The following is a 12,323-nucleotide window of genomic DNA, read 5'->3' as shown; positions in this document are numbered from 1 at the left end:
ATAAGAATAGAGGTTATACAGGTAACATTCACTAACCATTTTTTATCCTCATTAGTCTTTAAATGGACATTTGTAATCGGCGTCATATGTTCTGGTGCCATCCTTCGTGCTTATTTTTTCACTTTTTGAATTCTGTATTTGGAATCAAGCTTGTATACAGCGCGGATATAGTCCGGCCACTTGAAACTTCTGACTCAAGTTTGGAGTCTACCTGTTTGCATCAGTTAAGTCAATTTGGCTTCCAAACAAAAGAAATGCTACTAGTCTTGCATGAATGTTTTTCGTTACGATGTCTCCAGCCGTCTCCAAGATGACACATTTTGAACTTTCTTCTTTCAAGTCCCTGTGCAATTCATGACAAAATGATCCTGTGATCCCGACAAAGTGTTGTTACTTTTCGGGTCGATCCGAAATCCAAGATGGCCGCCACAGCCGCCATCTTGAAAACACATTTTGAACTTCTTCTCAAGTTCTACCGGTGCGATTAGGCTGAAACTTGCATGAAATGATCCTGACATGGTCCCGACAAAGTGTTGTTACTTTTCGGGTCGATCCGAAATCCAAGATGGCCGCCACAGCCGCCATCTTGAAAACACATTTTGAACTTCTTAAGTTCTACCGGTGCCATTTGGCTGAAACTTGCATGAAATGATCCTGACATGGTCCCGACAAAGTGTTGTTACTTTTCGGGTCGATCCGAAATCCAAGATGGCCGCCACAGCCGCCATCTTGAAAACACATTTTGAACTTCTTCAAGTTCACTACCGGTGCGATTTAGGCTGAAACTTGCCATGAAATGATCCTGACATGGTCCCGACAAAGTGTTGTTATTTTTCGGTTCAATCCGAAATCCAAGATAGGCGCCACAGCCGCCATCTTGAAAACACATTTTGAACTTCTTCTCAAGTTCTACCGTGTAATCGGCTGAAACTTGCATGAAATGATCCTGACATGGTCCCGACAAAGTGTTGTTATTTTTCGGGTCGATCCGAAATCCAAGATGGCCGCCACAGCCGCCATCTTTGAAAACACATTTTGAACTTCTTCTCAAGTTTCTAAACCGTGCGATTTGGCTGAAACTTGCATGAAATGATCCTGACATGGTCCCGACAAAGTGTTGTTATTTTTCGGGTCGATCCGAAATCCAAGATGGCCGCCACAGCCGCCATCTTGAAAACACATTTTGAACTTCTTCTCAAGTTCTACCGGTGCGATTTAGGCTGAAACTTGCATGAAAATGATCCTGACATGGTCCCGACAAAGTGTTGTTATTTTTCGGGTCGATCCGAAATCCAAGATGGCCGCCAAAGCCGCCATCTTGAAAACACATTTTGAACTTCTTCTCAAGTTCTACCGGTGCAGATCGGGCTGAAACTTGCATGAAATGATCCTGACATGGTCCCGACAAAGTGTTGTTATTTTGCGGGTCGATCCGAAATCCAAGATGGCCGCCACACCGCCATCTTGAAAACACATTTTGAACTTCTTCTCAAGTTCTACCGTGCGATTTGGCTGAAACTTGCATGAAATGATCCTGACATGGTCCCGACAAAGTGTTGTTATTTTTTGGGTCGATCCGAAATCCAAGATGGCTGCCACAGCCGCCATCTTGAAAACACATTTTGAACTTCTTCTCAAGTTCTACCGGTGCGATTTGGCTGAAACTTGCATGAAATGATCCTGACATGGTTCCGACAAAGTGTTGTTATTTTTCGGGTCAATCCGAAATCCAAGATGGCCGCCAAAGCCGCCATCTTGAAAGCACATTTGAACTTCTTCTCAAGTTCTACTGGTGCGATTTGGCTGAAACTTGCATGAAATGATCCTGACATGGTCCCTACAAAGTGTTTTGTTATTTTTTCGGGTCGATCCGAAATCCAAGATGGCCGCCACAGCCGCCATCTTGAAAATACATTTAGAACTTCTTCTCAAGTTCTACCTGTGCGATTTGGCTGAAACTTGCATGAAATGATCCTGACATGGTCCCGACAAAGTGTTGTTATTTTTGGGGTCAATCCGAAAACCAAGATGGCCGCCAAAGCCGCCATCTTGAAAGCAACATTTTGAACTTCTTCTCAAGTTCTACCAGTGCGATTTGGCTGAAACTTGCATGAAATGATCCTGACATGGTCCCGACAAAGTGTTGTTATTTTTCGGGTCGATCCGAAATCCAAGATGGCCGCCACAGCCTCCATCTTGAAAATACATTTTGAACTTCTTCTCAAGTTCTACCGGTGCGATTTGGCTGAAACTTGCATGAAATGATCCTGACATGGTCCCGACAAAGTGTTGTTATTTTTCGGGTCGATCCGAAATCCAAGATGGCCGCCAAAGCCGTCATCTTGAAAACACATTTTGAACTTCTTCTCAAGTTCTCTACCAGTTTGATTTGGCTGAAACTTGCATGAAATGATCCTGACATGGTCCCCAACAAAGTGTTGTTATTTTTTCGGGTCAATCCGAAAACCAAGATGGCTGCCACAGCCGCCATCTTTAAAACACATTTTGAACTTCTTCTCAAGTTCTACCAGTGCGATTTGGCTGAAACTTGCATGAAATGATCCTGACATCGTCCCGACAAAGTGTTGTTACATCTCTGGTTGATCCCAAATCGAAGATGGCTACCATGGCACTATATCTAATTAACTTCCTACATGTTAAGGCCCTTTGGCCTCTTGTTTGAAAGAAAATTTGTTGAAAGAAATTGAAAATGATCCTGACATTGTCCTGACAAAGTGACACCATATGAAATTAAATTTACCATTGCCAAGGTAGTCAGATGACCGGTAAGGCCCTTTGGGCCTCTTGTTACCAATATTTAGAGTTTTTCAAGAAGAAATTCCAGACAGACACGGAACGTGTTTTGTCCTTTACTGTAAAAAGTGGAAGGAAGTAAACTTCATTTCTTCTTGCTTCTTGCCAGATTTCGTGTCTCTTTTGAGTGGTGTTTTGACACAGAAATGACCGTTGCTTTTCATAGTCTCCCATGTTCCAATATGTGTCGAAAAGTGCCTGTCTTTCTTCTTCTGAAATTTGTGTAGAACATTTGGACCTACTGTTGGTGCAGTTGACCAGGGGTGGGGGGGTTCCATTTTCCATTGCGATTAAACTTATTTTCCCCGTTGCGAGAGAGCATAGGACAACCCTTAAGTTTTTATGATTCCTCCGTTTATTTCGTTACCATTCCGTTAAACTTATGGTGTTATTCTTTTATCAAAACCAGTATTCACCTACGGACTTCTGTATCTTGCCTGTTTAGTGTGTTATTATCAGTTCAAGGTTCCTATGATCCTTTGGTGGAATAGATATCCGGTATATTGATGTCTTCCTTCCTTCTGCGATCTTGTATCTGTTTTGTTGATTTTTTGTTTGTTTTTGTTTGTTTAATTAACGTCCTATTAACAGCTAAATGTCATGTAAGGACGGCCACCCAAGTAGTGGCGTAGGTGTGAGCGGTGTGTATGATTTGTGCGAGGTGCGCGTTCGGGGACTTGCTGTATATTCATGTTGAGTCCGCATTGTAATAGTGTAACTGAAGCCTTTTTATAGTGCTATATCACTGGAAGCATGCCGCCGAAGAATACACCAAGCAATACACACACACCCGTCACATTATACAGCCAATAACTTTGGGCGAAACCAGTCGTTCCCACTCCCTTATTGCTGGAGCGCTAAGCAGGAGCACAGAAACTACAACATTTATAGACTTTGGTGTGGTCTCGGTTGGCCAGGGGACAGAACACCAGAGCCCTACTCACCAGGGGCGACACGCTCACAACAGGCCAAAAGTGAGGCGGTGCCAAGGGAGGGCATTAGGAAGGATAAAGTCAGTTAGGAAGAATCGAAAAAGATAACGATCCTAAATATTAAGTCGCCTAATACGATCAAAGCAATAGGGGCAGCAGGTACAATTCTAACCGCCCTACCTGCTAGGCATTATTTTTTTGTTGATGCCACGTAGTGTAATATTCCCTCCGATGAGCTGTGCATGCAATCAAATTAAGTGTAAATGATTGAAGCCTGATGGGTAACTAAATCTGGTTTCCACATCTACTGTGAAATCAAATTATTTCGTTGGGCACTCAATTTTCGTGGTACATGTAGATGAAATCTATGAAATTCTGAAAACTATCTTTGTTTGAACAATATTTTCCAACTTTGAACTTGTCGTGCTTGTCCCCGAAATTGACCTTATGAAGTGAGGTAATAATCACCCTACAATGTATGAGTGCATAAACTTACGTGACATTGGTATTTATAGGTATATATATTTTCGTGGGGATGTAAATTCGTTGATTTTGGTCGAAAAACGAAATCTACGAAAATTAATGATTTCACAGTATAACTGGATTTTGCATCCTGCTTGTGTATATTCTGACTGGCCTCTGCATGATATTGGATAAAGCCAATGGCATACAATCTGCGAGATCCATATTCCAAGTTCCAGACTCACGAATCTTTTCAACTTCACATAGATATTTCTGCCTGTCATCTGAAGGTCCCGAAGTGGATCTTGCAGCCAAAAACTCTTTGTAATGTTCATATTTATCTATAAGATGATCCGCGATATCTGTTCTTAGAGGTCCAATTGTGTGAATATCATTGTCAATCTGGTGAAGAGCAGCATTCAGAAAACGGTTCCCATCTGCATTTATTGCAATTCTGTGTAGATTGTTGCTAACTAGATAATTTGTTGATTAATGGTATTTTTCTGGCACTTTGTGGATATGTGCCATTTTTGCACTTTTTGTTAATGCCATTTGAAGAACACTTTTCCTTTTTTGTGTTTGGTTCTTTCCATGTTGAACGGAGTTTTTTCTTGGTCCAGCTTTTCGTCTTTTACGCTGTTTTGGCGCTGACATTACAGGTAAAGGTTCTTTTGTTTCCTCATCAGGACTTAGTCCTGCAAATGATATATTATCCTCTGAATCGTTAGAATTGAGATCTTTTTTTCGATGGCTGGTAGTCTTCGTCTAAATTTTAGCAGCTTATATCTGTTTCTGGGCTAACTTCCCTTCCTCGTTTTCGGTGAAGCATTTTCTGGAGCTCTAACAACGTGATGTTATCTTCCTCGTCTGTTGTTTCACTACAAGTAGACACACGCCATCAGCATTCTCACATTTCCTTTTAGCATCTACCACACCAAAACCATCATTGGGAGATATGTTTTTGTATGATTGATCAGAAATAGCCAGGAGAGAATTTTCATCAACATCTGACCACTCTGAAGAGTTTTCTTCGTTCACTTCCGAAGCCCGGGAAAGATCCTACTGATGCCAATAACTATCGTCCTATTTCTTTGACGAGTTGTATTTGTAAAACTCTAGAACGCTTGATAAATACTAGATTAGTTTGGTTCCTGGAATCAAATAATATTTTAAGTCCTTTGCAAAGCGACTTTAGAAACCGCAGGGGAACGGTAGACCACTTAGTTAGACTAGAAACTTATACGAGAAGCATTTGCCAAGAAAGAACATCTTGTGGCCGTATTCTTTGACCTTGAAAAGGCATACGACACAACTTGGCAATATGGAATCATGAACGATCTCCATGATATCGGTATACGTGGTAATTTGACAAAGTTTATTTCAAATTTTATATCTGACAGGCATTTCAAAGTACGAACGGGTTCAACTAACACAGGAGATGGGCGTCCCTCATGGTGGTATCCTGTCCGTCACACTTTTTGGATTAAAAATTAACAGCATAACTAAATGTCTTGGCCAATCTACGGAAGGGTCTATATTTGTGGATGATTTCTTGATCTGCTACAGATAAAAAAACATGCGCACTATAGAACGACAACTACAACAATGTTTAGGCAAATTACAAAATTGGGCTGACGAAAATGGCTTTAGATTTTCAAGATCAAAAACTGTCTGTATGTACTTCTGTCAAAAACGAAAACCGCACAATGATCCTGACCTCACACTCAATGGAATTAAAATTCCAGTAATCCTGACCTCACACTCAATGGAATTAAAATTCCAGTAGTTGAACAAACTAAATTTCTTGGACTAATATTTGATTCGAAACTGTCCTTTGGGCGGAAGTGAAGTGTACAGAGTCTGTGCAGGCGCAGTACATGTTAAGTCAATATTACGGAATGAGATAATTATCTTACATCTACAAAAGCGAAACGCATATTGTCAAATCCTTTCTCCTTTAAGAAATTAAATTATCAAATTACTGATTAGAATGAGTAAATATATCAGAGTCAAATTTTCACTTTTCAAATAGTATTCAGATTAATAAATCCTTTATGTTTCAGAACAAGTTCTTGTACTGTTATCCTTATTAGTAATTATTCAAACTGTAAAGTTCTGAGTCCAATTAAACTGTCTCTACTGATATGTATATATCAGATGTTGATTGTTGATACAAAATTAATTTTAACACTCAAAAAAAAATATAGTGATTTTTAGGTAATTCTTTTATTCAATGGGTAAGTAATTGTAAGTAATTTGCAATAATTTCTAGTAATTCGATTTCAAGTAATTTCTAGTAAATATTAGTAAAATAATTACTTGGAAGAACTACTAGAAATAAGTAAAATTAATTACCAGTTTAGTATTTATTTTACTTATATCTAGAAAATCAAAGTAATATTTTTTCATTTTTAAGTAAATCATAAGTAAAATAATTACTCATTATCAGTAATGAATTTACCTATTGCAAGTAATTGATAGTAATTGTTTTACTTCCTGATTGAGTAAAATATTTACTCATTTAAATTATTTGAATTACTCGCTATATGGTAATTCATTTACTTGTTTGTGGTAATTCATTTACTTAAATTTAAGTAATTGCTAGTAATTGTTTTACTTCCTGATTGAGTAAAATATTTACTCATTTAAAGTATTTGAATTACTCGCTTTATGGTAATTCATTTACTTGTTTGTGGTAATTCATTTACTTAAATTTAATTACATATTGTTAACATTCTTACTTGATTTAAATCAATGAATTACACATGAGACATTAAGGTCAGTATTGGTTATTGTTATGTGATCCTTAACCAGTAAAATAAAAAGTCACCAAAGTATGTTTTTGTACATTCTACAAGCTGGAAATTTATTAACTGCAAACTGTGTATGATACAACTTTACTCTAATGCTCCTGTTTTATTATCACATCCATGTATTGTAAAAAAAGCACCATCAGATTGTTTGTAATGCTTCTAACGTTTTTTTTAATACTACAGCAACAAATCAGAATGATTCCATGGATCCAGAATAAACGAATCTTATGGCAAAATTGCATAGCCAATAGGACCAACATGATAGGATTTATACATAGACAAACCAGATTTTCTGTAGCCTCGGGCCTTACTCGTGTAAACAATAATCACATATGCACTGGCACTATACAAGAACATCTTGTATTGTTCCCGACTTTACAACACTGTCAATTTCTTTGACCATTTTCCTGAGAATTGGCTTATCCTTGGTATGTATCACATCCTCTAGTACTGCGGACTGTATATACAGAAGGGCAACCATTCAATGGGACGGAATATGGTGCCATTGCTGCGTAGTGGATCCCCATTAGAGCCAAAATGCCATCTGCAGGCGTCTCCACTTTGCTTATTATGATGTCTCTATACATCAACAACAGAGTAGTCTTCTGGCCGAACCTCTGGTGCATGATCCAGGGCGAGTTGTAGGGTTTATGTTCTGCTGCCACTTGGTCGGGTAGCTCTTCATTCTGAAGGAAAAATTGGAGAAAATTATGTATCAATTAACCCACCAAATTAATAAAATGTATGTATTGTGTGAAATAACTATCATTCAGCTAGTTTCCACATACATTCTCTCATGATAAATGCAAGTGATGGTCAACTTTAGGATTTAATCTTTTTTTATGATCAATTGTCATGGTCATATATGATCTTGCCGGTATAGAAAAGATTAAGATTATAGCAAGTTCAATCACCTAAATTAAAGAGGAATATATAATGTTCAAGATAGTTTTTACTGTTCATATATAGGATCTTAAATGAGTGTTCATTTCATATGAGATTTTATGAAACGAGTCTATGAAGATTTTATTTTTGAAGAGCCAGCAAAACCCCTGGATATTAGGCAGATTATGTGATAAATATAGATATTAAATATCTTATACCTTCACAGCATGAATTAGAGTGTGGTGTAGTGACAGCTTTCCTCCAGAGTTGATACCTTTTCCTCCAATCTTTGGCAGATGGACGAATGCCACAAGAGTTTTGACTTCTGAAATTTAAAAATATTTACGTAATTAGTTTCATCTGTACACACAATTAGCCAAAAAAGTGAATTTATTACTAATACTACTTATAAAAAAAAATGCATGCATGATTTCACATAATGCAAGTTCATGCATTCTTTACTGCCATTGCAATGAGGGATTACTTTTGTTGATGTTTTGTATGTATATGATAGTTAACTTTAAAATGTACCACTACATGTATATATGTCTAATACAGCTGTATCAAAATATCTCACTCTTCTGACAAGCTTACATTGGCTGTTTATAAAACACTGGATGTATATATGTTATAAAAAGCTTCAAGATAAATGTTACATATACATGTATATTTCAAAATAAATAATCACCATCATCTATCAACGCTCTCCTGGAGACATTGACCATATTTTTGGAGAATAGATAATCCAAATTTTTTTCTGTTGCTGTTCTCAAGTTTTGTCGCACCTTCATCAAAGTTGCCTCCGGCAGAATATTTGCCAGGTGCTGGATCAGCCAAGCAATTAAAGTAAAATGGTTTTGTTAATAATTACAAATTATTTTAAATTTGATTAATATCATCTCTACCATATCTGTATATATAAGGTATGACATGATGGATGTTTATATGATTTACCAGATAAAACTTGGTTCGTTGAGTTTTACGTCCTATTAACAGCCAGGGTTATGTAATTAATAGGGACACGCAAGGTTTGATTGCTGAGGAAAACCGAAGTACCCAGAGAAAAACCACGACAACAATGGTCACATGGGATACCCAGAGGTGGAGGGCTTGTGGTAATTTGTCGGGACATCTTTACCAAAATTTAAAAAAAATAAAGAAAAGGAAAAGAAAGTGAAGATCAGGTTAAAGACCAGATACTCACATGAATGGGATTTTTGAAAACTGGATAGTTTTCAAACAGAAATTCAATTCTATTTTTCTGGGGAACAGCGAGAACCTCTGTCTCCAAAACATCTATTGTTTTTTGAAGAATTCTCCAAACAGTATCTTTGTTGGATTTTTCTCCACACTTCCTTAGCTCTTTCAAAAAATCCTCCCCTTGTTGTTCATTATGATTTGTTGCTTGAAAAAATAAACAATAAATTGTTATAATCTTTAACAAATTATGTCTTTAATTTGTGTTATGTATTTTGTATCTTAATCTAAAATTGTCCATAGCTTGTCTTTTTTCCCCTTAAGTATCTGAATTTGTGTATGCAGCTAAAACAAAACAAAGTAATGCTTACAAGTGTAGATATACCTGTAATATATTAATTATAAGACTCTTTCATATGTGAATATTAAGGATAGGGATATTCTATCCAAGGGTAACAAAAAATTATAAAAACCGGAGGCTTGCCGAGGGTTTTACAATATTTTGTGATCCCAGGGGTAGAATATTCCTATCCTTAATATCCATGTATGAAAGAGTTTTTCCTCTCATACCTCGACGATTTGTTGCAATTTTACTACAATCACCTTCCGCCATTTTGAAATAAATTTGAAAAAAGAACATGCCTGCAAGTAAATTCTCCTTACATGAAAATTATGTGATATTTTCAACTTAAATCCTGTTGTTTGTATCTTTTAAAGTAAATCCAGTCTAGTTTCTGAAAAGAATTGTTAAAATCGACCTAAAAAAACAGTAATTTTGTTGACACTGTGACGTCAGTGTCACACAGGTTTATTGCATGTGTAGCCATGCAATACAGCTTCAGGCGAAATGAGTGTATTGCCCTCGATCAGTCAGCATTACATTTGTAGGTATGAGAGAAATGTATATATTATTAAAGTAAACATATAGCTACATAATTAGTAATTGAGTCATTTTTTATACATACCTGCTAATTCTAAATCCTTGTCACCTTGACTGATACATGTAGCTGTAGACTCACTTGACTGTGATGTTGACGGTTCTGCTGGCTCAGGCAGAGGGCAAGGATTAGGCTGGCAATCTGGTTGTTCATCACATGACTGCTGGAATACACAGAGAAAAGGAGGGTTTAACAGTGAAGACACATAAATGACATGATATGCCAAATTCATTATTGAAGTTTAGAGTATGTTTATATTAAATTTGTTGTTCTTTTAGGTTTTCTTATCAGTCATTGTTATTTACAGTAGTTCGAGTTACCAGGAGATACCATTACCCTTTGACTGATGCACATGAATCTAAGTTATTGAACAAGAGGTGCACGGGCCTAGCTAATATGTATTTGTGAAATATTTACATTTATTACCTTTTGTGGCGTATTCCATCCAGGTTTCCTTCCCCTTTTTGTGACCGCGGGTGTCTTATTATACATTCTCCTTTTCAGCGTCAAGCGTAAATTGCTCTGATGAAAGAAATACATCATTGTAAGCATAATCACCAAATTTAAGATGTCATTATTTGAATAATAATCAACAGTTGAAAATAACTCTAAGAATAATAGCATTACTTCTTGTTTTTCTTATAAGCATTTCAAGAAATTCATTTTTACTTACAAATATAATAAAATAATCATTATTACATTCTTTGTATATAAACAAAATTGGAAGTTGTATAAAAAAACTTTTGTCACACATATTGCTTGGTGTTAATGGTTATTTCAAGACCTTTTTTTTTACATGCAGCTAGATGTTTGGAAAGATAGACACATGTTGTTAGATGAGTTAGAATTTCAGGGAGTTTTCTAAATACATGCTTTACTCTTACAAATATTATACACAAAGTATTACCTAGAAATATTATACACAAAGTATTACCTAGATCTTTCCTCGGCATGCTTGAAAGGATCATTTCATGCATAAGAAATAATGTTATTATTATTACATAGTTGTTTCTCAGTGGCTCTTCTGGGTTATCCCTCAGACACTGGTACTTTGCTGCGATCATTTTTGCAGTCAATAGAAGTTCATGTTCTGTGGGTCTCCCACCACTATTTCTAATCAGTTGATCCATACAGGATCTCACTACCATGCCTTTCTCTTTCCCTTGAGAAATTTCTGAATAGCTGGCAGGATCCTCCAGAATTGCGGAATAAGGCACTGTTATATTCAAGTCATGTTCTTGTGTCATGCTGGGTGTTGATGGTGATACCATCAAAGGTTTCTGCATTTGTGGCATTATGTGTACTGCGCGAGGAGGCGTCATCATTTGGAGGACAGGAACTTCTTCAATGTTCTGAAAAGATATTAAGAAATATACTCTGTAGATGAGTAGGCCTATTCTTAGTGATGACAAAGCAAAGAGCCATGTAGAACATTATCATATTATTTAGCATTCAAACATTAAACTACTAATGTGGTATTGAACTGGGTACATATATAGGTTCAACATCAAATGTATGAGGAATTCATTCAATGGCAAATCAAATATATGTATATCATTCTTTTGGTGAAATTTATATCCTTTATAGAAAACTATTAATGTGCATATATATGTGTGAATATTATAACAGTCATGTATGTGTAATATGTAATTTTCTTAATGAAACAGATCCATTTAGATAGGTGGGTGCTATTTGTAACAAAAAAATATATTATACATCCAAGACTGTTCACTATATTTGATAGTGTACCTTTTCTGCCAATAACACATCGCGGATTCGCTTCCTGACCAAGAATGAGGGAAATAAGTCCTTCAGATCGCTATCATTTAAGGTCATAAACGTTTTCCCGTCGATTCCAGCATCTGCAGACAGGGCTAAAAAAGTGAAGCAGTTAACATACTGTATGTGTCTGGTGATTTCGTTCGAATTAAATCTGATACCGGTATCGAGTTACATACATGTCGATTCTAGAAAATAAAGTGGACTAAAATATCCTGTAAACATGGATTGAATTGTGTCGATTACAATATCTTGTTTGTATTCATAATACATACCTCGAATTAACATCGATTTGTAGCGAAAAGTACTATAATTTACTTTTCTTGCCGTTTTCTCAATCGAATTCGAATTCCAACAGTCATGGTATCGCACCCCAAAGTGAAAGTACAATATTTCTACACCTTCGTAACAGAAGAGTTCCAAAACAAAATTAGTAAGACACTTGCCTCTGATTGTTTCGATAATTTCATCTTCAAAGTCCTTCTTGTTTGCTAGATAGTCGC

General features: G+C 36.6%; 2 protein-coding genes across 2 annotated transcripts; both read right to left on the bottom strand.

The window, feature by feature from the left end:
• Positions 1 to 7,071: 7,071 nt before the first annotated feature.
• On the bottom strand, positions 7,072 to 8,733 carry LOC138313084 (uncharacterized). The gene is made up of 3 exons (XM_069253733.1): positions 8,595 to 8,733; positions 8,125 to 8,231; positions 7,072 to 7,707 (listed from the first exon to the last, which is right to left on the bottom strand). The coding sequence occupies exons 1-3, from the start codon at positions 8,695 to 8,697 to the stop codon at positions 7,441 to 7,443; spliced, it is 477 nt and encodes a 158-aa protein (XP_069109834.1). The 5' UTR covers positions 8,698 to 8,733; the 3' UTR covers positions 7,072 to 7,440.
• Positions 8,734 to 8,882: 149 nt separating this feature from the next.
• Positions 8,883 to 12,198, bottom strand: LOC138313083 (uncharacterized). The gene is made up of 6 exons (XM_069253732.1): positions 12,096 to 12,198; positions 11,791 to 11,903; positions 11,043 to 11,393; positions 10,468 to 10,563; positions 10,069 to 10,204; positions 8,883 to 9,310 (listed from the first exon to the last, which is right to left on the bottom strand). Exons 1-6 carry the CDS (start codon positions 12,106 to 12,108, stop codon positions 9,087 to 9,089), a joined length of 933 nt encoding a protein of 310 aa, XP_069109833.1. The 5' UTR covers positions 12,109 to 12,198; the 3' UTR covers positions 8,883 to 9,086.
• Positions 12,199 to 12,323: the final 125 nt, after the last annotated feature.

Source organism: Argopecten irradians, unplaced genomic scaffold (genome assembly GCF_041381155.1).
Source record: "Argopecten irradians isolate NY unplaced genomic scaffold, Ai_NY scaffold_0589, whole genome shotgun sequence".
NCBI lineage: Eukaryota > Metazoa > Mollusca > Bivalvia > Pectinida > Pectinidae > Argopecten > Argopecten irradians.
This window is presented reverse-complemented; position numbering and strand designations above follow the sequence as displayed.

What these genes read in the sequence shown, in the direction of transcription:
- LOC138313083 (XM_069253732.1), bottom strand. An exon ending in GATGGAATACGCCACAAAAG is followed by an intron (nt 10,205 to 10,467) that starts GTAATAAATGTA and finishes TGTGTATTCCAG; the next exon opens with CAGTCATGTGATGAACAACC. An exon ending in CAAGGATTTAGAATTAGCAG is followed by an intron (nt 9,311 to 10,068) that starts GTATGTATAAAA and finishes TATTTTTTCAAG; the next exon opens with CAACAAATCATAATGAACAA.
- LOC138313084 (XM_069253733.1), bottom strand. Translation starts at nt 8,697, where the DNA reads ATGAAGGTGCGACAAAACTTGAGAACAGCAACAGAAAAAAATTTGGAT. An exon ending in GAGAGCGTTGATAGATGATG is followed by an intron (nt 8,232 to 8,594) that starts GTGATTATTTAT and finishes TTTAAATTTCAG; the next exon opens with AAGTCAAAACTCTTGTGGCA. An exon ending in CTCTAATTCATGCTGTGAAG is followed by an intron (nt 7,708 to 8,124) that starts GTATAAGATATT and finishes TTTTTCCTTCAG; the next exon opens with AATGAAGAGCTACCCGACCA.